The sequence below is a fragment of the Anas acuta genome, chromosome 1 (assembly GCF_963932015.1).
Source record: "Anas acuta chromosome 1, bAnaAcu1.1, whole genome shotgun sequence".
Lineage (NCBI taxonomy): Eukaryota > Metazoa > Chordata > Aves > Anseriformes > Anatidae > Anas > Anas acuta.
The window spans coordinates 129,099,001-129,123,921 of NC_088979.1; the positions used below are offsets into that span (position 1 = coordinate 129,099,001).

A 24,921-nucleotide genomic window follows, 5' to 3' on the forward strand; every position below is an offset into this window, starting at 1 on the left:
CTTCAAAAGCTGAAAAAACCCACTCTACATAACGCAAGGTGTAGTAAAGTCACAGTAACTGCAAAAAGTTTCCTAAAAATCGTTGCATGATAATTTATCCGGCAAAGGAAGCAAACAAGTGGGTGTCGTCAGAAAAAAAATAAAATCATGTATGATAAAGTTTGTCTTTACTTCGTTCCTACTTATGTACAGTCAGGAACTTAGTTTATGCTCTGAATCTTGGGCTACAGAGCCCAAAAATTAATGAAGGCCAAACAGCGTCATATCTAACACATGTAACACACAAGAGAATGTCGTTTTTTGTTTTTTTTTTTTTTGTTTTTTTTTTTTTTTTTTCCTTTTTTTCTTGTCATCACACCCTCTGCTGGTAATTTTCTACCCTAATAGGGAAGTTACATTACAGAAATGGCTGTTTACAAGTAACATAGCGGATTAATGGCCTGTATTCAGGGCTAAACAATGCTGAGGATCCAACATCCACACCACGTGCAATTCAGGGGATTTAATTTCATATTATTTTTAATTTGCTGCCATGACCTGCATGGCCTTAAACAACCGGAGTACCTTTGGTGAGCTGCTCGTGTATGCTTTCTGGTTTGGCCTAATCGGGATGAGATCTCCAGCGCCTGCGTTCTGCACCTGCTCCAATTTGCAAGCCAGAACATTTAAGCAGGCGAGATCTAGGTATTTTATTAAAAATTGCCAGTTTCCGGTCTAAAGCTGTAACATTAGCAACAAGTCCTCTGCTTTTGGTTCCCGCCCTGGCTCTTTGCTCTTTCCTATACTGCCTCGGGATGACAATTCCAGCACTCTGCTCAAACACGGGATATAAAGGGAGAACCACGGATGTTTCCGAAGAGCTGCCTTCAGAGCACGCACGACCGAGGGGAGGCGCCACCTGCACTCCCGACGGCCCCCACGCACCGCCTCGCTCTGCCCGCCCGCAGCCGAGCTGTAGCGCCAGGTACCGCCCGCAGGGCTCCGCGCAGGGGATCTGCGGCGCCCCCGGCCGCCCTCCCGGCTGCGGGCGGGGCGTTGCCACGTGGGGGCGTGGCCTGGCTGGGGGGCGTGTCCCAACCGAGGGGCGGGCGCCGCGGGGTCCTAGCGCCCCCCCTCCCCAGTCGCCGCGCTCCTCCGCCGCGTAGCGCATGCGCCCGGCGGCTTGCGTCAGGGCGCGCCCCGCGGCGGCGGCGGCGGCGGCGGGTGCTGAGCGGCCGCGCCGGGCATGGGCGGGCGGCGGCGGCGGCTGCGGGCCGTTGGGCGGCGCGGCGCATGCGCGCCCGGCCCCTCGCCCCCCCCCTCCCGGCGGGCCGCGGCGTGCCTGCGGGCGGTGGCGGGAGGCGGCGGTGGTGGCTGAGGAGGAGGAGGAAGATGCCGGGCAAGCTGAAGGTCAAGATCGTGGCCGGGCGCCACTTGCCGGTGATGGACCGCGCCAGCGACCTCACCGACGCCTTCGTGGAGGTGGGGGGGGATCGAGGGCGGGGAGCGCCGCCGCTCAGGCACCTGCCGGGCCCCGTCGCCACAGGCCCGCCGGGGGGTTGGGGGGGGGAAGCGGAGGCGGCCCCGTCCCGTGGTGCGGGGCTGCGGCGCGGTGCTGCCAGCGCGCCCTGCGTGGCCCCGAGCCGTGCCGGCGGCATTGCCAGCGCCCAGAAACCGCGCCTGAGGGGGAATGCGTGTGGAAAGGGAACGGGTGCCGCATAAACGCGTGCGGGTGCTATAGATAGTAACTGGGGCTGGCACTGCGCTGCCCTGAGGCAGGGAGGCAGCGTCCTTCTAAACTGTGTAAGTGAAAGAAAATGTCCTTCCAGAACTCTGTAAATAGAAAAAACCTGCGTGTATTAATCTCAAAATAGATCTGATTTGGTGCGCATAGATTTGACTGTCACTGCGTTTGCTTAATGAGACAGTTCATTGAAAATAAAGTGAAAATGTGTTTCTGACGTGCTGTTCAATGGAGCTGAAATGCTACACAGCTCTGCTGCCTTAAATACAGGAAAACGTGATGCTTCAGTGTTTGCTTTCAGAAATTGCATCATTAAATTAAACTTACTAATAAATCATCATGCGATTTAAATATGATTAAGAGGTAACATCTCCGATGTGTATTAGTAGGAGACAGGGAAAACAGCAGTAGGAAGCGTGGCTCTGTTTCACATAGCCTGTTTTTGAGCTGCCTTGAGAAACAGCTCTCCTTTCCCTTCAGTCACTGGTTCCCAAACCTGCACCTTCTGCGCCAACCCTAGAGCATGAGTAGCTGCGTGGCAGCGTAGCTATAGAAATTAATCTGGTTAAACACTAATTTAACAACAAGAAGAGGGCAATATACTCAGCAAGATCAATTTGCTTAGCTAGATTAACATGCAACTTCATGAATGTCTTGACACAAATAAGGCTGAAGAAATTCATAGATGGGGCCTTGCTTTTAGGACCACTGTTTAGGAAGAAGAAATCAAGGCAGGAATTACCCTTGCAGGTACATATGGGACATACCCTTGCCATGTGGAGTGAGTATGGCTGCAGGTGAAGCGTGTCAAAATAAATTGAGCCTAAAACTCATTTTGTTTTTATGTGAGGTTGCTGAAAGCCTTTACAAAACTTTTTAACCTAAAATGACAAGTGGAAGTAATATTAAAGTACTAGTTGACTACTAGCCTTTAAGTTTCCCTCTTAAAGATTCTAACATAAATCTAGAATTAGAAAAGAAATGAAAGACTTTAGAGCTGTTACTTCAGGTTATGCATAACTTGCCAGCATGTGTGGTCTGGAGCAAATTAACACAATTCTGCATCTGTGCTTCTAAATTTGTACAGTGGACAGCACTGCAGTGCTTGATTACCTCTGCTAGCTTTAATGAACTAACATGACTACTGGCAAAGTTTAGTTATAGCTGCCTGAGGCTCTGAGGGAGCTAATTTACTCCCTAGATAACATGTAAAATTAGACTGGGTGGAGCTCTGGGCTATTGCATGTTGGCAGCTTGTGTGTAAAGCAGCTCTGTTAAAACTAGCATCATTATTGCTTTATTATACAGCTTTGTGCAACGAATACGCATTCTGAGTAGTTACGCTGCTAGGTTTTCTATGCTCCTAAGCAGAATCTACATTTACGTAGCTAGATCTGTGTTTTCATCACAGATTCACAGAATTTCTAGGTTGGAAGAGACCTCAAGATCATCGCGTCCAACCTCTGACCTAACACTAACAGTCCTCCACTAAACCATATCGCTAAGCTCTACATCTAAATGTCTTCTAAAGACCTCCAGGGATGGTGACTCCACCACTTCCCTGGGCAGCCTGTTCCAATGTCTAACAACCCTTTCAGTAAAGAAGTTCTTCCTAACATCCAACCTAAAACTCCCCTGGTGCAACTTAAGCCCATTCCCCCTTATCTTGTCATCAGGCACGTGGGAAAACAGACCAACCCCCTTCTGGTTCTTCACACCCCTTCTGACTTTTAATTTGAAAGCTTACTTTGAAAATAGTATCTTTTCCAAAATCACTACTGTTTATTGAATCAAGTGGGGGGCCTCTATAGAGTTCTGTAGGGTTCTGTTGATCGAGGTGTGGTAATATACAGAGTTTAATGGGAACTTGTAGTCCAATTTTGCAGCGCTCAGCTATCTGAACTAACTAGCTGTATGTATGTAAGTACAGAATCTCGTTAGAGTTGGGCTACGCATGTATGTAAAATAACGACCATACACTGACATGTATGTATGTATGTAATGACATATGCTCATACTGATGTTTCATGCTGAAACATCTAAGTATCAATACTTCCTTAATTAGTGTTTAAAAAAAATGCTATGTAGTGTTCCAAATCTAGGACTGAATTTAATTTCCAAGATCTATTTGCGCTTTTAAAGATAATTGTATTCAGAATCCATAGCTGTCTTTGACTGTAGCGTGTCTTTTAAATCAGCACACGTTATTTTCTTAAGAATCTCAAATACGTTCAAAAACTTTGCATATTTGTCAGTAACATCAGATACTTGTTATAAGTTGAAGTACTAATTCTTTTGAGAGGTACCATTCACAGAATTACAAGTATGCATAATGGCTTGGAATGAAAGGTGCAATGAGATAAAACCTCTTAGGTTATGTAACATGGTTTCTTGGTGTATGGATTGTCACAGAAATTCTGTTAGATGCTTTTTCAAGCAAATGGGGTGGTCCTTAAATAGACTGCTGTGAAGACCAAATGGAGATTCCTACAATACATACCTATAGCTGCTTAATAGCCTTAATCAAGAGAAGTATGTAGAATATTTAATCTGTGTTAATTGAAGATTAGAGGGATATATATAGATACATAGTTCCTCTGTCCTTTTTGCTGATATGCTTTCTGGAATTTTCTATAAGAAGGGAGGACTAGAGCCTGTTAAGGTTCTTCCCCTTGCTGCTGTGAATTTACTGATACGTGTCTAGCATGTCACGACTGCAGTTCATGGAAATGGTTTCAGGTATTTTCTGGTGCGGATCTATCAAGACAACATGTTTTAAGAAATAAGTTGACTAATGATATAATTTTGGTTCTGTGTTTCTTTTATAACTTGACAATAAATCTGATGTAGAAACCCTAGAGAGAAGAGTAATGGCACATAAACTATCAGCATTTATATAGAATGCTTTTGCTCAAAATATTTCTAAACAAATGACAAGCAACTGCTAAGGTGATGTACCAAGTGACTTTGAATAGCCAACGTAACTGCTATTTTTAACTAAAGTGATTGAGGAGGAAAAGAAGTAATTTTGAAATGAGAGGGGGAAAGAGGTTTGTTGGGAGTATTGGTGATACATGGAAAGTTGCTTAAACATGTAACAGATTCAAAAAGAAACTCACTGAAAAGAACTTGTTGATGTTATTAAAACATGTATTTGAAATTATTTGCATGTGTAGATTTAATGAGTAACTCAGTTTCTAAATCTACTAATTAATGCTTTTTTTTAATAATTGCTTATATTTCTAGGTAAAATTTGGAAATACAACATTTAAGACCGATGTGTATCCAAAATCACTTAATCCTCAGTGGAATTCTGAATGGTTTAAATTTGAAGTAAGTATTTTTTTTTTAATTTTTTTTTTTAAGAGCTTGCCGATATTTATCTACATGAACGTTCTGTTTTAGATGCCCTTGAAGTATTTTCATTTCAGGCAGAAAATGGGTTTTGAGGAGTGAAGGTATTCCTGTTTAAATACAAATGAAATCTTTCAGCAAATCTATCTATGTGTAGACGTTCTTTGCCAAAAGTGCGTTATTTTATCTTTACAAATGGTTTAAAAAAGAGGCAAACATGACAGAATGGATCTGACACAAATGTTCTGGGGGATGTACAAGGGAGGGAGGGGCGGGAAAGCATTTTCCGTTAAGCTTTTGGATACCAGTGTGGGTATGCCTGCCTTTTTTTTCTTTCTAAAGGGGTAGTTTTGAGGAAGGAAAGTTAATTGGTATTTGGAATGTTACTTTGGCTTGCAAATAATGTACTTGAAGAAAAAAATGGAGAATTTTTACAAGAAAATTATAAAATAAAGAGCTTGGACAACAACTATCAGACACTTTTTTCTCATTTCCTTATGTAATAATGAGGGCAGTCAGCATTTTCCCATAACTGCTTGTTTGTTTTTAGGATCTGATCAGTTCACCTTAACGAACTGAGTACAGTAGTATCATAGGTGTCCTTTGACATTCTACTGTGAACAACTGTTTGCATAGTTGTTATTTGTTACTGCATTTTTGTTGCATTAAAAATAATAATTGTGTAGTGGTATTTAGAACAAATTAGTTTGAATGTATAGTACTGATTTGTTTATAGTATTCAAATATAGTATCACAATACAGTCATGTTTGTAAATACTAGCTACTATGTCACTACATGTGCATATAATGTTAGAAATACAGCAAATATAAAAAAGGTAAGTTTAGCAATTTTATTAATCAACATGGAGTGCTTGATTAAGAGCATCTCTTAATCAGTAATCCATGTTGATTAAGAAAGTAGTACTAGCATAGTGAGGTTCACTGTTCTTTTTTTTCTTTTTTATTTCAATTCTTTGGGTCTTTTTTGTGGAGTGGAAAGAGCTGAATGATGTGGAGGATTAACTCTCTTAGTACAGAGAGTTAACTATGTCAATAACAGAAGTCTTAGACTTGTATCTTTTCTTTCCCAAATCCATTTTTCCATGCAAAAAGAGCCAAACAATAACACTAAAAAAAACACATCAGAATTCCACATTTCAAAGAGTGGAATAGCACTAACTGCTTAAGACATCTTAAGCATGTACATTTGTGTGTAGTTTGATCTTTATGCAACACTGTGTTATAATTCTAAAAAAAGCTTGCATGAGTCCTCACATTATATTTAGCAAAACTTATTTTGGTTTGTGATGTTTAGAACAAAGTTTTAGAATGCTTGTCTTTTATTTCCTAAAAAAAAATAGCTGAGGTATCTGAAGATGGATTATTGCATCTATTTAGAGAAGTACATGTCTGAAATTACTGAATTTTTGCAGTGGGTTACATAAAATGTATTGCCTTTTTTAAGCCACCAGCCAGTTTGGAAGTGTGAGAGCAAAACTTAATAGTGTAAGACTTCAGAGTGAGATGCTTTGTCTTAAATTTTCTTTTTTTTTTTTTCTTCTTCCCTGAAGAGTATGGATTGTGGGGATTGGTAAACAAACTAGAGAATGTGACTTAAAAAAAAGTGGGATTTTAAAATAATGTAGTCACCATAATCTTTTTCTGTAATTCTCCAAGTGATAAATCTAATTGCAGGATTTTAGCATTTTGTGAAGGGTAATATCAAAATAACACTGTTTAGATCCAGGAAATAGAAATCGGATTTCTGTGAGTAATGTCACTGTACATGACTAATTTGCCTCTTACTGCATTTGTTTTTCCAGGAGTGTTTTCTTGTGCTTTTTTTTTTTTTTTTTTTTTTTTAATATTCAAATTCCATGTCAATATTTGTTTCTAGGTAGATGATGAAGAGCTGCAAGACGAGCCTCTCCAGATCACAGTTCTTGATCATGATACCTACAGTGCTAATGATGCCATTGGCAAAGTGTACATAGATATTGATCCTTTGCTGTACAGTGAAGCAGCTACAGTTATTTCAGGATGGTTTCCAATTTATGATACCATCCATGGTAAGATTTGCTAAGTTAAAAGTACAACAATGTTGTTTGAGATGTAACCTGCTTCTTGCAATATTCATTGCTGTAAGCTGGCTTTGGAAATGTGTAATAGCTTTAGCCTTGGGAGCTGGAAAGCTATGGTTTGGTACTCTTTTTATTAGGTCTTCAGAAAGTTGAGAGTGCCATCTAAAATCATTGACAAAGTACTTCTACGATACTCTTCTCTTTTGATAATACTAATGATTGTATATGAAAGATTTCTAAAACCTCTGGAATGAGAATTTCTGGCATAGTTGCCTAGTGTTTGGCAGAACACCTTTCATAGAATTTGCAACAAGTGGAAAACATCTTCACATAGTATTTAAAATAGTAACTGGAAAATTCAGATATAAACAAAACAAACAAAAAACTAAAACATGCTTACTCAATCACTATATGTTTACTAAAAGAATGTACTCTTGCTGAAGTCACTTGAGGTATGCCTTCCTGGGATGTTGCATAAACTTCGTTTGAGATGGAGGAACAGAATGTGGCAAACACAAAACGCAGGGTGAAACTCCTTTTTCTTGCAGAAAGTACTCTCAGTCCTAGGTATCATTCTTCAGAATATTTTGAAGGTATGAGAAAATGAAGTTAATGATGCTTTTGATTTTAAGGAAGCAGAGCTCTCATCCCAGTAAGTTAAGGTCAGTTCATAGCTAGTTAGCTTTTATCTCTGTGGTTATTATTGCTGCTCTAGTTTATTATCCAGTGGGAGTTAAGTGACTTAGCTATTTTAAAAGCTGATTATAAGGCATAGGTGGGGAAGCATTAGTTGTATTTATTGTCATTGCTGATGATAATTTTTATGTTTTTATTTGTAACAGTTACATTGAAGAAGGTTCTTAAGAAATATCGCATGCATTTTCTTCTGCTTCTAGTCTATTCTATCATATTGTATTCTTTCTTTTGAAGTTAATTTAGGTGAGCACTTGTCTCAGAATGTGTGCAACTTGTTTGTCAGAGAGAATTAGATTGCTCTATTTTCTAGATCTGTTGGTATTTCACAGCTTTTTTTCTATTTAAATAAGAATTCTTATTTTTTCATGATTGTGGCAGTAGATTCTAATTATCTTGATGCTTGGCAAACAGCAATTAATGCTTCCTTAAAAATGTTGACATAATATTTATAAATATTTTTTATATTGTTTTTCACCCTAACGTCATTATTTGTGGAAAATACGAGTCTGATGCACTTCCTGTTAAAGTAAATGGAGGCTTTTTCTTCTGATATTTTGGAAGATAGTTCTAGGTGACTATTGCAATAATGTCAGAGTCAGTCTGTGAATCTAATGCATTTGAGTGTCAGATATTTCTGTGATAAAATCACAAGAGATGAGACTCATCAAGTAGTTCAGTCCTCAATATGTCAGAATCTATAATGATCTGAAAGGATTTTATTGGGGGGGGTAAGCTGAAAATAGAAAAATCAGAAAGGGATGGCTGTGTTTTGAATAAATGCTCTGATATTAATAAGACGTAAATGTAGCCAAAATATTAAGCTTTATCTAAAAAAGTTTGTAATACCTTATTTAAAGTGTTTCTTCTCAACATATTTTACACTGCCTGCTTTCTGGTTCTTGGAAGAACCATCACTTTTATTATTGGATTGAACTTCAGTGAGTAGCTTTACTGTGATCTTGAAATTATGTGAGGGAGAAAATTTAAAATGCTCTGAACAACACCATAAAGCTTTTTACGTGGCCAAGACTCTAGTAGTTTCAAGGCATCCAAGGTAAAGCTTCCACCCTTTTGTGCTGAGGATGTCTTGGGACAGCGTTACAGTACTTGGCTCTTGATTTCATTCCCTGCCCTGATGATATAGGGCACAAGAGCAGAGAAAGCGCTTGCTGCAGCTGGAACCACTGCAACAGCAGGAGGCTGATGGCTTCTCTTTTCCCAGTCACATCCTTTTATAAAATCCTGCTTGCTGCAGCAGGTATTTGAGGGCTGTTCCATGCATAGCTTCAGCCTCAAAGGCTGGACAGAACTAAAGCTTCCCCTGTGAGGGTGTCTCTGCAGCATGCCTGAGAGGCAAGGAAGTGTCTTCCTGCCCCTCTGGCCCTGGTTAGAATTGACACATTAGCTGTCAGTTTAAGCAAGCCTTTTAACATAGTTATATTACGTTCTTTGTGGAAAAGCTAACTCATAAAAGCTACTTAAATTACTAACAATAAGGATTAATTAATAGGGCTAGTTTGTATTGCTTTTTGATACAGTTTCACATTTTTCTTTTTTTCTTTTTGTTGTTGATAGGCATACGTGGGGAGATCAATGTGGTGGTGAAAGTAGATCTCTTCAATGATTTAAACAGATTTAGGCAGTCATCGTGTGGAGTCAAGTTTTTTTGCAGTAAGTAGAGGGATGAAAACAAGGAAAACCAAAGCTTTTTTTTTTTTTTCTTCCTTTCCCCTTTCTCTTTGCCAATTCTGTCCTTCCAGTCAACCAGCTCATTCTATAAGCCCAATGCACGTTGACACCAGTAGCAAATAAATGAATTTATTTAGTTTGTTTCTCTTCTTTAATTTTTTTTATTTCAAGTCAATGAAGATAACTTTTTTTTTTTCCTGATCTTGCTGGTGCATGTGAACGTTATGTTACTTTGGGTGCAGATTCTGTTAAAAAGGTACAAAGTGAAAAGCTTTTGCTGTGGTACATGTTCCAGCATCTCCCAGAAAAAAAAAAAATTGCTTGGGTATGTCTGCATTTTAACAGCTGAAGCTGTCTGATGTAGAAAATCAAATTTTTATTTTTTTCTTTGAATTTCTGTTCTTAGATTCATGCCTTATGTCTTTTTGTATTTCTTTTTAACAGCCACATCTATTCCGAAGTGTTACAGAGCAGTAATAATTCATGGGTTTGTGGAAGAACTTGTAGTTAATGAAGACCCAGAATACCAGTGGATAGACCGAATTCGCACACCAAGGGCATCAAATGAGGCTAGACAAAGACTCATTTCACTAATGTCAGGTATTAATACATACACTGTAATAATTATTGCTGCTTTTTAAAAAAGATCACCATTTAAAGAAGTGACTTACTTTTGAGACAATGTTGTGTATGATTTTTGGTATTAACTATGTTCATTTTTTCAATTCACTCTATCTTGTATTTCTGAAGATTCCGTTTTCCTAACTGAAGGCAAGTATGACAGACTTCCTCTTCTCAACTTTGTGAGGTTTTAAATACAGTTTCTCTGCTATTCCACTTCACAGGATTAACATTTGCATGTTCCTTGTTTGCATAAATGGAAGAAGTGGATAAAAGTGCAAGTGGAAGTAATCTGCTATGTTTTATTAGTATTCGTGGCAGTGATTAAGAGGAAAAAACATAGAAGACCTCATAGTAATACTGCTTCATGTCATGTAATACAGTGCTTAATACTGCAGGTGGCCATTTGAAGAATCCTGAAGAATGCTCTTAACTCTTCTGAGAATGGCTTGTTTTACTTTTGCAGTCAGTCTTCCATTGCTGTGAAGTCTGAGAAGCATCATCATTCCATGATTTGTGATGAGTTACAGGATTGATTTAGAACATGTTCCCAGGTTGTTTCATAGGTCTCTGTCATACTATGTGTTGAATACTGTTACAACCTTGGGTTGAATGGAGTCCATAGCAATTTCAGTTCCTTTCACTTGGCTAGAAACTTTCATATTCTACTACCGCTCTTAGAGGTGTTTTTCAAGACCAGTGCATTCATAATTTCAGTCTGCAGCTAAGTAGTTTGCAATAGGAACTTGTTCCAATATAGGTGAAAAACTTATAGAAGGCAGAAGTGATCATTCTGTTCCCTTTGGTTTCTTAAGTGAAAATTCCTAATGTCAAGAATGTCATATTCTGTGGCGATGAAGCATTTTCAGTTTGTTGAAAGATTTTTGTCAATCCTTCATTAAAAGACATGATATTTTGCACTTAGCTAGATAGCGTTGATAATGCTAAGTGGATCAATGTCTCCGATTTTATTGCTTTTTGTTGCTTAAGAGTTTGGAGACTTATTAAAAAAAAAAAAAGCCTTTTCTCATGGATTTCAAAAATGTTGCTTTGGTCTGAACTGTATGAAGGAGTATCTAGAAACTTTTGTGTTCAAGCACACGTCTTGACCATCTTTTTATCTCCCTAAATAAGTATAAAAGGAAATAGCTAAAGAAAATTTGAAAATAAATAAAAATAGAAACATCTATGAAATAATATGCTATGGTTAAAGTTGTCATAGATTTGGGGGACAGAGAAAGCTATATAACTAATGAAACTTCATGCTATGTTCCAGGAAGCGGAGGCTGTCACCAGCTACTTGGCATAAATAAATTTGAATCTATTGCCTGTTTTGTTCTCTGCTTTTGGAATTGCAGATGAGGACAATGCCCACAAAAGAGAATAGAATCATAGAATCATAGAATATCCTGAGTTGGAAGGGACCCTTAAGGATCATCAAGTCCAACTCTTGACACCGCACAGGTCTACCCAAAAGTTCAGACCATGTGACTAAGTGCACAGTCCAATCTCTTCTTAAATTCAGACAGGCTCGGTGCAGTGACCACTTCCCTGGGGAGCCTGTTCCAGTGTGCAACCACTCTCTCTGTGAAGAACTTCCTCCTGATGTCAAGCCTAAACTTCCCCTGCCTCAGCTTAACCCCGTTCCCACGGGTCCTGTCGCTGGTGTTAATGGAGAAAAGGTCTCCTGCCTCTCGACACCCCCTTACGAGGAAGTTGTAGACTGCGATGAGGTCTCCCCTCAGCCTCCTCTTCTCCAGGCTGAACAGGCCCAGTGCCCTCAGCCGTTCCTCGTACGTCTTCCCCTCCAGGCCTTTCACCATCTTCGTAGCCCTCCTCTGGACACTCTCCAACAGTTTCATGTCCTTTTTATACTGTGGTGCCCAGAACTGCACACAGTACTCGAGGTGAGGCCGCACCAGCGCAGAGTGGAGCGGGACAATAACCTCCCTCGACCTACTAGCGATGCCGTGCTTGATGCACCCCAGGACACGGTTGGCCCTCCTGGCTGCCAGGGCACACTGCTGGCTCATATTCAACTTGCTGTCTACCACGACCCCCAGATCCCTCTCTTCTAGGCTGCTCTCCAGCGTCTCATCGCCCAGTCTGTACGTGCAGCCAGGGTTTTCCCGTCCCAGGTGCAGGACCCGGCACTTGCTCTTATTGAACTTCATGCGGTTGGTGATCGCCCAGCTCTCCAACCTATTCAGATCCCTCTGCAAGGCCTTTCCACCCTCATTCGAGTCCACAACTCCTCCAAGTTTGGTGTCATCAGCAAACTTGCTCAAAATACCTTCTATTCCTACATCCAGATCGTTTATAAAAATATTGAAAAGTACCGGCCCTAAAATGGAGCCTTGAGGGACCCCACTGGTGACCGCACGCCAGCCTGACGCAGCCCCATTTACCATAACCGTTTGGGCCCTGCCCATTAGCCAATTGCTCACCCATCGTATGATGTTTTTATTTAGCTGTATGGTGGACATTTTGTCCAGTAGGATCCTATGGGAAACCGTGTCAAAAGCCTTGCTGAAGTCCAAAAAAATCACATCAGCTGGTTTCCCTTGGTCCACCATATGGGTGATCTTATCATAAAAGGAAATCAGGTTAGTTAGGCAGGACCTAACTAACCTAACCTAATAGGAAAAGGTCACTGTGATCAGCTCTTTACCTTCTGTTTTGTAGGTGAACTGCAAAGGAAGATTGGCTTGAAAGTGCTTGAAATGAGAGGAAATGCTGTTGTTGGTTATTTACAATGTTTTGATTTGGAGGGGGAATCTGGACTGGTAGTACGAGCCATAGGAACAGCCTGCACGTTGGATAAATTAAGTAACACATCAGCATTTTTACCTGCATGTAACTCCCCATCCAAAGAAATGAAGGAGTAAGTATGAATTAATAGTTCTTAGGGGAACAAGTTTCATCTCTCTTTTCATACTCACTCAGTTTTATATAACCAGTGTGATTTCCACCTGTCTCCCTCCCCCCCCCCCCCTTTTTCCAAGGAATTTGTTTCTTTTGTCCTTTTTTGTCTGTAACTCAGTTTGTATTCCACAATTTCAAAATGTTTTACGTTGGATTACTTGCATTATTTCTTTAGAAGCTGGAGTGGCAAACCTTAATGACTCTTTTGTATTTCTGTTGCTAGCAAAAGTATTTCATATCCTTGGGCTGGGATCCACCAATTTCCTAACAAGTAATTCTGCATTGACTGTGTTTGTACAACAAATGTGAGGGCTTCTTATGGTATGCATAATATACTCTGATGTAAGATACTCTGATACGAGTACAGTCAGGTTTGAGTCGCTGTGCTGAGTATATAAGAAAAGATAAATTTAGCTTTGAGTTCATACAGTTCAGTAAATGGTTTAGAAAGTGACCCTGAAACAGTGTCATCTTTTTTTTGTGTGCTTTGCTTCCTACTGTTGATGTTTGGCTTGTTACAAGCAGGGCTAAAGTGTAGTTGCAGAGAATGCTGTTTATGATGAGAAATAGTGTTTCTTGATCTCTTTTACCTACTGCAGCACCAAACACAGGTTGCGTGCAGATTTTCAATGTGCACAGAAATTAATAGATAAATACTTGCAGTCTCTAAATTGCTGTTTGGATAAATTACCTATTTTCTGTTTGATAGAGCCATCCAATTTCTGGAAGGAAAAATGAGCATCAAAAGCATATTATTTCTGTAATATTCCCCACCATCTTCATTAACTTGCTGTTGTGTTGTTACAATAGTAATCAGGCATTTTTGTAGTGTAGGCAGCAGTGTGCTCTGACTTCTCAAAATTATGGTTTTCTATTTCAAATTGTAGCTTGTTTAACTTGTCTTAATTTTAAAACTTTGCTATCGAAAAGGCTTCTGGATATGATGGAACATAAAATAACAGTAGTGATTAAAAACAAACAAACGGAAAAAAAAAACAACAAACTGGACCTGGTAACCACCAACTTAAAAGGCATTCATAAGTCACTCTGAAGTGAAATGTGAAAATTTCATCCCCCAAATAATCTATGTTTAGCAGCTTGGTAGTGGATGTAGACAGAACGATTGTCCCTCAGTCCAAAAAGCGATAATGCTTTTCAAAGGCAGCAAAGTCGACTAATACTTCTTAATATTGGCTTTACTAACTTGATGCACTGTTGCCAAAGAATCTTTTTACATTCACAAGCTAGTGCTTAAGCTATTCCTTTCTCTCTATTTCATCTGGACTCTTGCATGCTAGGAATTAAAATTCTTAGTCTGCTTAAAGTAAAAGATCTCCTCTAGCTAAACCTCCCTTTAAATCATTTATAACATAACTTTGCAACCTGTTTGTATGTATTGTTTTCTTTTCTTCCACCTTGGCTGCAAATTCTCTCAGGTCTCCGCTGGTTCATCCGCCAAGCCATGGATGCCGCTCGACTCACAACAGTCCAATTCACACTGCTACTGGCTCACGACTTACTCAGAACTTCTCTGTGTCTGTTCCCACTCTCATCTACACTGGTACGAGACTGCTCAGACTCAAGAGCTGGGGAGAGACAGGCCACAGGCACAGTGGTCGCAAAGTGCAGGCAGGCAGGCAGTGTAGGCAGGTACCACCCATCTTTTCTCCCTCATTTTCTCATGGAGACGCCTACTGTTGTCAGTGAAGATCTATTCTGTGCAGCTGCTGAAACAAAGGAAGTAGTTTCTTGAAAGTGCATCAGTCTCTTCCACAAAGCCACACTCTTCATTTCTCTTTAATGGGTTTACTTCATAAGAAATTAAGTAAAACTAATTTGATGCATCTGAGTAACATTTGCTGTGTTACAGTTGTTGGGGGAAATATATTTCAATTGAAGTTAATAATTGCTTTCAAGCATAATTCACATACAGTATGTGGGTTTTAAAATGGTTATAAGAAGGGTATGTGCCATTTGTGGAAGACACAGTTTTGGAGAGCAGGTAAGTCAATCTGTACGTAAGTGAACTGTTAATATAGCTGTTCCCATAAAGATTCTCCTCTTTGCTCTGTTTTTAGCTGTGGCATGTTGATGATGCTATAGGATAAGGAAACATTTTATTTTTTTTCTTAAAAAGCATATGTGTGTATATACATAAATGTATGACTATGTATAAACACAAATATAATTTGAAATCACTTTTTCTTTATTAAACTGACTCAAAGCATTGTGCATTTGACCAGATTTTTAAGCCACAAACTGTTTTCAATTTTTTCTTTTGCGTATATATAATCTTTTTTTCTTTAGTCCCATCTCATGCCTTTCATTCGGCTTAATTGTTTCATTGTAGATTATCAGCATCTATCTGTAGAATGCTGAATGGGTAAACAGCGTTTGCCTTTGGCCTCATCCCCAGTCTCGCACCTAAGGAATAGCTGCTGGCCCTGCCCCAACCCTATCCTGGTGTTTGGATCATGCTGCTGTCAGCCAGGTCCTTTGGCACAGGATTACTGAATGTGTTTCCACCTTCTTCTGGCAGGATTCCCTTCAATGAAGATCCCAATCCCAATACTCATTCATCAGGACCCTCCACCCCTCTGAAAAACCAAACCTATTCCTTTTCACCTTCCAAGTCCTACAGTCGACAGTCCTCTTCTTCTGACACAGATTTGAGTTTGACACCCAAAACTGGTAAGGCGCTTCCACCCACTTTTAATTTGTGTTTCTCTTTTTATATTTTCATTCAACCCCTTTTTGCTTTTTGGCATTTAAGTTATCTATCAAAATGATGTAGAAATTGAAAACTTCAGATAGCACATCTCATGCTTGAAAAGAGTTTCTGTAGGGTGAGAATTTAAATCCCACATTAGGTTTCCACTAATATGGAAATGTCATTAAAATGTCATTAAAGTGACGCTTCTAGCACAACTGTATTCAAGCCAAAATAAAATACCACAGAGCATTAAGGGAGTCCTAAGCAACTGCCTTTTTCTGATTTCCTCCATTTCATATCAGATCATGGGAGTACATTTCTCACCGTAATACAGTAAGAGGCAGACTGTTCTTACTAAAACTGTTTAATTTTCAAGCACAATGTATTGTACTTTAAGTGTATTGTTGTATGCTTATCTCTGACTTTTTACTCCTTGCAAATGCCATAATAGAAATTGTGCAGCTACTGCCTGTTTAATCTCTCTGGTATACGGAAACGGCTTTACATACACAGTATAATTTTTGAAAGTAACCTAAATTATACTCTACCCATCTTCTAAAAGCATTTTTCTTTCTCCATTGGTCTAACAAAATTTCTTCAATATTTCCTTCTTCCCTTCTTAATTTTTTTAGTCTGTGGTTAGAGTCGTGTCAGTAATAATGTCAGCATAGCTCAAAGAATTGCATTCTGCTTATTCTGTTACATGACTTGAGTTTTTGCCACTGTAGGGCTAAATAGTTTCTAGATTTCTTTATAAAAGTTTGGTTGTCTTTGAAGTAGTGTTTTAAATTGTGGTATTTGAAGCTCAAAGCATTCTTGTCTCCATCTAATCATGACAGCTTTTAAGCATATTAAAATAGTTGGTTCAGCTTACTTGATAGCACTCCTTCCAAGCACCTTGTGAGAGTTTTTCCAAGCAGATAAATTAACGGCATTTGAATGTAGCATTTATATTAAATATTTTACCTAGTTTATTCTCCAGATTTCTGTTGAAAAACGTTCCCTGTTGGAAAGCTGTCTTTCCTTGTTCTATTACCTCTGTTCTGTTTAAAATAAAACAAAACCTGAAACCAAATAAGAAATAAGAACAACAAAAAGGAAAAAAAACAAACAAAAAAACCCACAACAAAACGGAACAAACTAAACAAACAGAAAAACAGCCCCACACCACCAGCACTTTCTTTTTTGGTCCTTTTGTGTAAATAACTTTTGTGGAAAACCTATGATGGTCACTTGTATAAAGGATATTTATCTAGGAGAACTACAAATTCTTGTTTGTTTTATGGAGTATTTGAAAGTATGTTTTTTGAACAGATTTTCACGGTAAGGACTGTGTCATATAAAGGATTTAAATATAGTGTCAATACTCATCTCTGCAGTTGTAACCATTCTGAATTTATTAAGGCAGCAATTTACTGCGTGTGAATTTGTCAAATTTTTGAAGCTGCAACATTACATCATTACTGGTAATGTTATGTGAGTGGATAGTCTTACCTTCAGTCAGTTCATTCAGAACTAAAACAGATTGTGTAATTGATACCTCTTATTTGTAGGGATTTTGAAGTATGTAGAAAAGGCAGACTTATTTTCTACCAATCCTTGTAGTATTAAAGCTAACAGTAGGTGTACTTTTGCTTGCTAGCACTGTTTTTTTTAGCAGCTTTTAATTCTGCTGCTGAAACTTGTCTTAAGAGGATTTGCTCATTACATTTAAAAATAATCTATCTATGTACTAAATTTTGAATCTTATTAGCTTGAAAGAACAATATTTTTTTGTAACTTGTTTTACCTAAAATATGATGTGCAAAAGATGTTTCCATAACATACTAAATTCAGTATGATGCTTTTAACAATTCAGTGTGTGTTTCAGCATCCATTGTCATTTCTAAAGGCTGTAAGTGCTTTTCAGTGTGAAAGTTAGTAATATTAGTATTAAAACAGCCATTTTTATTAACGTGACACGTAAAACATCAAATTTGAGACAGCAGTTACTGAGATTGGCTGATATGAAAAATGAAGTACTTCCTGATTATTTTTTTCTGCAGTATGCTACAGTCTCTTTATTACTCAGTCAGGTAGCTCATACATTCACATGCTTCAGATGGAGACTAATCTCGAAAAAGAGTGCAGATACCACAATTTCACAATATGAATAACTAAATGGAAGAGATCAAAACTTGGATATGCGTAAGCATCTAGTTTTCGTTAGCTCCAAGTCAGGAGAATATTACCCTAATGTCTTCTGGAAAACATTGCATTATCCATTCTGGCCTGTGTTTGCTCTAAATACAAGGGGAACTTTTTCTGTTCTGAGAAGGCTTGTTTTGGTGTGAAGCTTGATTTCCTCAGTGAGTAGTGGCCTATTTTATGCCGCTACAAGCTAACAGAAATAACAGGCAGACAAACAACATTGCATATTTCAGTAAGGTAATACATTTTGATGTAGTATATGTTAGGAGGAAATCAAGAAGGTAGGAACTCCTTTTCTTTGTGAGACTGTACTATTCTATGAGATTTAAGACTCCCAAGAACTTTTTACACCAAAATAACGGAAGTAATCAGATTGTGTGAGAAGACTGTGTTATTTAGCCTTAATTCCATACTACTTAAATTCTGTATAAAATCTAAAACAAATTTTAGATTATCATGGCTTTTTAATAAAACTAAATAATTTCAAAGTGAAATTAATTGATTCATGATTTTTGATAACATGCTTCTCATTCACATTGTGTAGCTGTACTGTCATTCCATTTCTATGTATGTTGAGAAATAATTTAGTGTGGGTTCATTTGGAGAACAAAAAAATTGCTTCATTTTGATTTTTTCTGTTTCTTTAGTCATCTTCTGAATCTACATCTTTTTGTCTCTATTACTTTCCTCCACAGCACCTTCCCCACAGGGACCTAGGATTTTCCTGTTTCCCAGCTCCCCTACACTCTCATGTGATTCCCCACATCTTAAAAAGTCCTGTCTCCTCCTCTCGGGGTCTAGCCTTAACCCTCTACACTCTAGCCATGTCAGCCCAGTTGTTCTGAGGAAAAGTGTTTCTTTCACTGAAGAGCTGCTTCTGGCTGCTTCTGGTAGGATCAATCTATTATGGCCTTTTAAACAAACTTTTAAGAATTTGTTGTTGCTATTTGATGTAGGGACACTTAACACACAGCCTTCTATAACCCTGTGTTTTTGTTAGCCTCTGAAAACTGCTGGCTACATGACTATTCATACCATCTCTCACCTTCGCTTTAGAAGCTTGCAACAGCTTCAGAAGTCCTTATATTACAGGAATTGAAACACACATAGTTCATGCTGAAGAACTTTCTCATCTCCCCTCTCAATTTCCTTTGGTAATTGAACTAAAATAATTTCTCCCCCCACCCCCCTCCCATTCCCTTCAGTTTGTTGTTCCTCTATTTTGCATGGCACACGCACATGCTCATTAATTCATTCATATATTTTTTTGAAGTCTGGCTATCAGATGGCTGGCAACTCTGCTCTTTTAATGCGTTTTAAGCAAAGTCCATACAGATTTTTTTATTTGCACTTCCCTTTTTTCCATTCCACTGGCACGTATTATTTTCATAGATTTAAATTAAATAGTTGATATTATTGCCTTTTCTTTCTGTAGAAGCTATTTTGATTAGTTTGTATTTTTGTTTTTCATGTCCAGTATTTGTACTGTTTGTCTGTATTTAATATTGTATAGTCCCTGACAATGACACTTAAAATCAATGGCAAATAATTAAAAAAAAAAAAAAGGACAAAAAATAACAACAATAAAAATCTTGTTTAATGGGACTATACAGATACTAATCCTTTTTGTTTCCTTATCCAAGAACAGCTAAAAATATTTATTCTTCGGAAATTATGGTGTGTGTAAGTGTGTGTGGGTATGTATATACACACACAATTACATGGCAATGATAGTCTAGTCATTTTTGAAAATGTTAGGAATAAAGTTAACATATATGAAGTTCAATATTATTTCCAGATCTTCCCGTGTTTGATTAAAACAAGTGACTACACTTCGGTGTATTTGTACAATTTCATTCATGTTTATTAGTTCCTTAATGAGAAGAAAAAGGAAACTAGCAAGGAATTGTGTTTAATTAGTTAGAATTATTGTAACATAAAATCACTTAACTGTTTGCACTGTAGTGTGTTTTTATTTCATCTTGCTCCTGAAACTTTTTTTTTTCTTTATCCTTAGTGATTTCCAAAAGTTAGGTGCTTATTTTTATTGGCTCCAGTTAGCTCTGATAGTTTTAGAGGCAGTAAATACCAACAATAACATATTTTTAGGCATGAAGTATTACCAAGAAAATCTGATTCACCAATATTGTGTTTAATTTAGGAAAAACACAATCTTGGTAGGTGCTTAATTTTTACTTCTGTGGTTGCTTTGTAGAGCAAATAACACAGTCATACATATAACCTGCATCTTGCCATGCTCAATTAAGAGTACAGTTCCTTGATTACACATCCTTTGGTAGCAAAGATGTTTGCATATCTGATAAATTTCACAGCTCTTCAGACAAACTCCTGGAGTGAAATATATGAAGAAAAAAAAAAAAAAAAAGAAAAGAAATAGAGTATTATCCTTTTATGCAAAACTAGAATTTACTTGTTTTCATTTACAAATAATCTGCAGGTTATGTGTGTAAAAGCGTAGTAATCAAATAAATGTGGCAGTTTTAAGTGGTAAGCATTATTCCTTAGCTGTCTGAGTAAATCAGATGAGTGAATATTCCATTGTATAACTGTTAAAACAGTTACTGTGTTTTTCAGAGTTTATATTTCAGTTCAAAGGATTTGCATTGCCTTTGCAATTTTCTTTTAAGTCCCACTCATGCAATACATAGCTACTGCTAATACTGTGTAGCGTCTCCTCCCAGTGGTTAGGAAAGGTGATTTAGTTTTTCTGAAGCTATTGGAAAGGCAGATTTTTTTTTAAACTGATGATGAAAATACACGTGCCTTACTATATAGAAATCTAGCAGAGAGGAATTGTTTGACAGTGTGGAATTTGTGGTGAGTGCAACCCTTTTATATAAAGATTGAAACTCTGATTATGTAGAAACTTCCTGTGAAAAGCACAGAAGGTGGGTAGATATTTATTAAAATTACCACTACAACTGCCAGTAGTGACAGTTGAGGGAAGGGGAAAAAAAAAAAAGCTTTCTCAAAGCCCAGGTCTTCTAAGATCTACTTCCTATTTAAAAGCCTTTTAAATTCAGGACGTGAGGAAAAGGTCTTATATCAGGATGTTTATTATCCAAATCTGTAATGCTTAAAGATGCTGCTAGTCACTTAAAAACAACCAAACAAAGGAAATTCCCAACCACCCCCTCACCCTACCACTTTCACCCAAACACTTTAACTGTGATACTCAGTGTTTTTTTTTCCCCTGAAAATTTAAGGGGATAATTTGTCTGTTTTAATGACTTTTATATAATTTTAAATCAAAGTTTCATTACAAATGATAATATATGTTTTCTTGAATGTTTCTTTTGAATGTCATTTGTACTGGTACTCTTCAGGAATGGGCAGTGGGAGTGCTGGAAAAGAAGGGGGGCCATTTAAAACTCTTTTAAGACAGCAGACTCAGTCAGCTCTGGAACAAAGGGTAAGGCATTTTATACTTAAATTTCTAATCTACTAACCTGAAAATTTAGCTTGCAGTTACATGTTTCCTCTTTCTGTTTAAAAAATATGCATACTTTTTATGTCTGAAAACTTAGTGTAGATGTTGAATGTTTAATAGCCTTTTTAATCCAAACAAAACACCTGAATTCTAATATATTACTGAAACATTAAGAGTGGGGCTAATAAACATAATTTGTGTATATTAGCAATTATACAATTACAACAATAATTACACAATTATTGTTGGTATTACAAGAAACTTACAGCAAATGTTACTAATATTTAGTAAATCACTGATGCATGGGTCAGTTAAATACTTTATTGTCATGTATTTAGTTAAATTTTTATAGAAGCCAAACTCAAACATTGAAATAGTTTTAAACAAGGTGAACAACATTTATAACTAAGAACACTTCTTTGGTTTGGGGAAAAAAGAAAGTGGGTGCATAGTCTAGCATTGTTTCTGCTGCATGAAATGGTATGCATGTAGCCTTTATAAGATGTTAACCTAAATTCATTTCCCAAACAATAAAAGGTCTTTGTATGTTTACAGGCTTTGGAAGAACTTCTGTAGGGCTAAAAATGCCATGTGTTACTATGCTGTCAGTGTATTATTGAATACACAGCAGTATAAAAAGTGTGGTTTTAATTCTTTTAATTTAAAAAAAGTCATTGCTACTTTTATTTTTATACTGCTCTTATCAAACTGTTGTGTTATTAGTGAGGTATCTTGGAGGAATAAATGCGAATCTTCTGTCCAAGGAGAAAAAATCTGTTTTAACTTTTTTAATTATCTGAGCTACTTATGTAAAACTTCTGTACCTTTGTTGAAAACAATATCAGCTACATCTGTAAAGCAGAAGTGAATAGTTATTATTTTGAGTTAAGAGGATGATTTTCTTCTCATTTTTTGTGTTGTCCATTGCTAAGGGAGGATCGCCTCATAGGTTCTGTAGAAGGCGGGTATGTTCCAAAACATTGTGTGACTCTTACTGTAGGCTTTTTCCTTTTTTTTTTTTTTTTTTTTTTTTGTATTGAAGATCTCTGAATAATTTGGAATCTTTTGATTTTCTTCTTTGTGACATTTCTGCAGATTTCTTTGGAATTTTGTTTATGCGGGATTTTTCTTTTTTTATTTTGTTTTAAGCATTTATCAGATTGGTATTTTTTGGTTTAATTTTATATTTTGCATGCTGATACGCTTCAGTTATAATTTCTCCTTAAATACGAATCCATGGCTCTGCTTTTAATGTTTTAAAGAAAAAAAAAAAGCTTTAATAAGACCTTTTTACTTTACCTTTTTCAGCTAGCATTATAGATATTTCATGGCTTATCTGTTATTTCTTTAGAAGACTTTCTAAAAGTAATTAATAACATAAAATAAGGACAGATAACAAATAAATGTCTTTAGAATTTGAATGATTTGTGAATTTTGTGACCTATACATTAACTAGTGGAAAAAATACTGTAAATTTGAATCGAAATATGTTGAATTTTTTCTTAATGATAAGATAATCATGATGTAGCAAAGCATGCAGACTTAATTGATATAAAAAAAAGTGTTCCTGTTGTCTTTCTGAAAATTTCGGGTTGAAATTGGTTTTGCTACAGTTAACTCTTTCAGATATTCAACTAGAATTAATAACAATGATGGAGAGAGACATTTAGCTCCATGTCTTTGGCATTCATAAGAGTTTTTTTTTGTCTGTTTCATTATTACAAATAGATTGCATTCTAGTTACCTGTCTGGATTAGTTAAGGTAGCATGTAAGATGAAGTCTAACATCGATGTGTGTGTTATCTTTCCACATGTATTAGATATATAGTTAAATTCTATTGAATCTTAGTTATAATTATTTGGGTATATGGCAATGCTAACCATTAGAAACAATTCATTTAACTGGATATCTTCTCAGTTTTTTTAATCAATGTGTTTTTAGTCTGTCACTTAAATAATCCTACCTGCAAACCAGAACAGATTTTGCTAGAAGAGTAATCTTATTGTTATTGTTTCTTCTGGGAAAATCCATCAGCCATGGAAAACTCATATACATGTTATATTTTATAATAATGTATTTTTAACAATTCACAGGATGCCTTTTGATAGCAGGTGTAAATATAGCACAGTTATCTGTGTACTTTTATATGTGTACTTTTATCTGGAAACGTATATGCTGTATCTCTGTCAGCAGGCAAAAATTTACCTATGTTTTCATGGAAACGATCAAGTGCTGCTCTTGATTGTCATTTGTATCTCGGTTGACTTCAACTTGGACAAATGCTGTTACTCCTCCATATTTGCATTCTGCAAGTGCTTGAGAGATCTTTACTGCTACCTTTACAAAATGGAGATCCACTGATCTTCATTTGTCAAGAGCACTGCTAGATAACTGTTGCTAGAATGCAGTTCTCTGTGTCATTCTGCTGGCTGCAATGCTGACTTGAGCAACTTTTCTTTCCAGCAGCTTGTTACTACTATCTAGGCCATCCCCTCAGTTCAGTTGAAATACAAAGTACAAGATCATTTGGGGACTTCATGAGCAGGCACATTTATTTACATAGAATAAGAATAATTAAAGCAGGAAATTAACAGTATTTGAATATGGATCAGATCCATATACTGTGGCTCAGCTGCAAAAGCTCTATGAAAATATCAGCATTACTAGCACTATCTGAGGGAGTGGTACAGTGTTGGGAATGAGTGAATGGCTGGAAGGAAATCTGCTATCTGCTTCTGTGGCACTAACACCAAAAGATGTGTCTGTGTAGCCTTGTTCCATGTGCTTTTTCATTATTTTGCGTGTAATGTATGTAAAATGCAGCTAGAATACTAGCAATACATGTATGCATACACACAAGCATTTTAAAACACTGTATTAAACATTGCATTAACTTTATTGTAGCCTTAACAAACTTTCTCCAAACTTTATCAGGCTATAAGATCTCTGTGTAGTAGCAAGGATGAAATCAGTGACATCTTTCAGAGTCTTTGCAGTCAGTAACTGAAGTGACACAGCAAATTAGAATCATGTCCTGAGCTGGAACAGACCTACAAGGATCATTGCATCCAACTTCTAATTTACCAATTAGTATTGATAACATGATTGACTGTCTTCAGTTGTAGATTGGAAAATCAAAGTCAGGTTGTCTTCTCACACACAGGAAGATGCTGTGTTTGTGCCACCATGTTTTAAAGGTAGTCCCTTGCAAAGGGTAGGAATAGAGGAAATTTGTAATATGCAAGTACTGCAACTGTTTCTTAGGGAGTCTGTTTTCCATGCAATGAGTATAGCTTTAAAATGTTGAAGTATTACAGAGTAACACATGTAGTTGAGGCTGAATCTTGTGTTTGAGTAATACGTGATGATGATAAAACCAAAACCCTTAAGCTTGGGGGAGAAAAAAAAGGGCTGTCATACTAAGTGACAGCATTCTGTGTCAGGAGGATTGAGACACATTAATGGAGTAAGAATACA

The 24,921-nt window shown here is 37.4% G+C and overlaps 1 protein-coding gene across 30 annotated transcripts in view; it reads left to right on the top strand.

Moving 5' to 3' along the window:
- The first annotated feature begins 1,188 nt into the window (after positions 1 to 1,188).
- The window catches only part of C2CD5 (C2 calcium dependent domain containing 5), a 69,216-nt gene continuing 45,483 nt past the window's right edge, over positions 1,189 to 24,921 (top strand). For 5 of the 30 annotated variants that reach the window (XM_068655323.1, XM_068655333.1, XM_068655386.1 and 2 more), the window contains exons 1-10: positions 1,190 to 1,461; positions 4,970 to 5,056; positions 6,975 to 7,146; positions 9,430 to 9,525; positions 9,988 to 10,143; positions 12,850 to 13,048; positions 15,629 to 15,780; positions 18,688 to 18,882; positions 21,340 to 21,425; positions 22,376 to 22,408. In XM_068655323.1, coding sequence (XP_068511424.1) covers positions 1,273 to 1,461; positions 4,970 to 5,056; positions 6,975 to 7,146; positions 9,430 to 9,525; positions 9,988 to 10,143; positions 12,850 to 13,048; positions 15,629 to 15,780; positions 18,688 to 18,882; positions 21,340 to 21,425; positions 22,376 to 22,408 — 1,365 coding nt within the window. In that variant the 5' untranslated portion in view covers positions 1,190 to 1,272. Of the gene's footprint in view, positions 1,462 to 4,969; positions 5,057 to 6,974; positions 7,147 to 9,429; positions 9,526 to 9,987; positions 10,144 to 12,849; positions 13,049 to 14,525; positions 14,651 to 15,628; positions 15,781 to 18,687; positions 18,883 to 21,339; positions 21,426 to 22,375; positions 22,409 to 24,921 lie in introns of those variants that run through there. The other 25 variants (XM_068655385.1, XM_068655368.1, XM_068655361.1 and 22 more) reach the window with 19 other exon arrangements.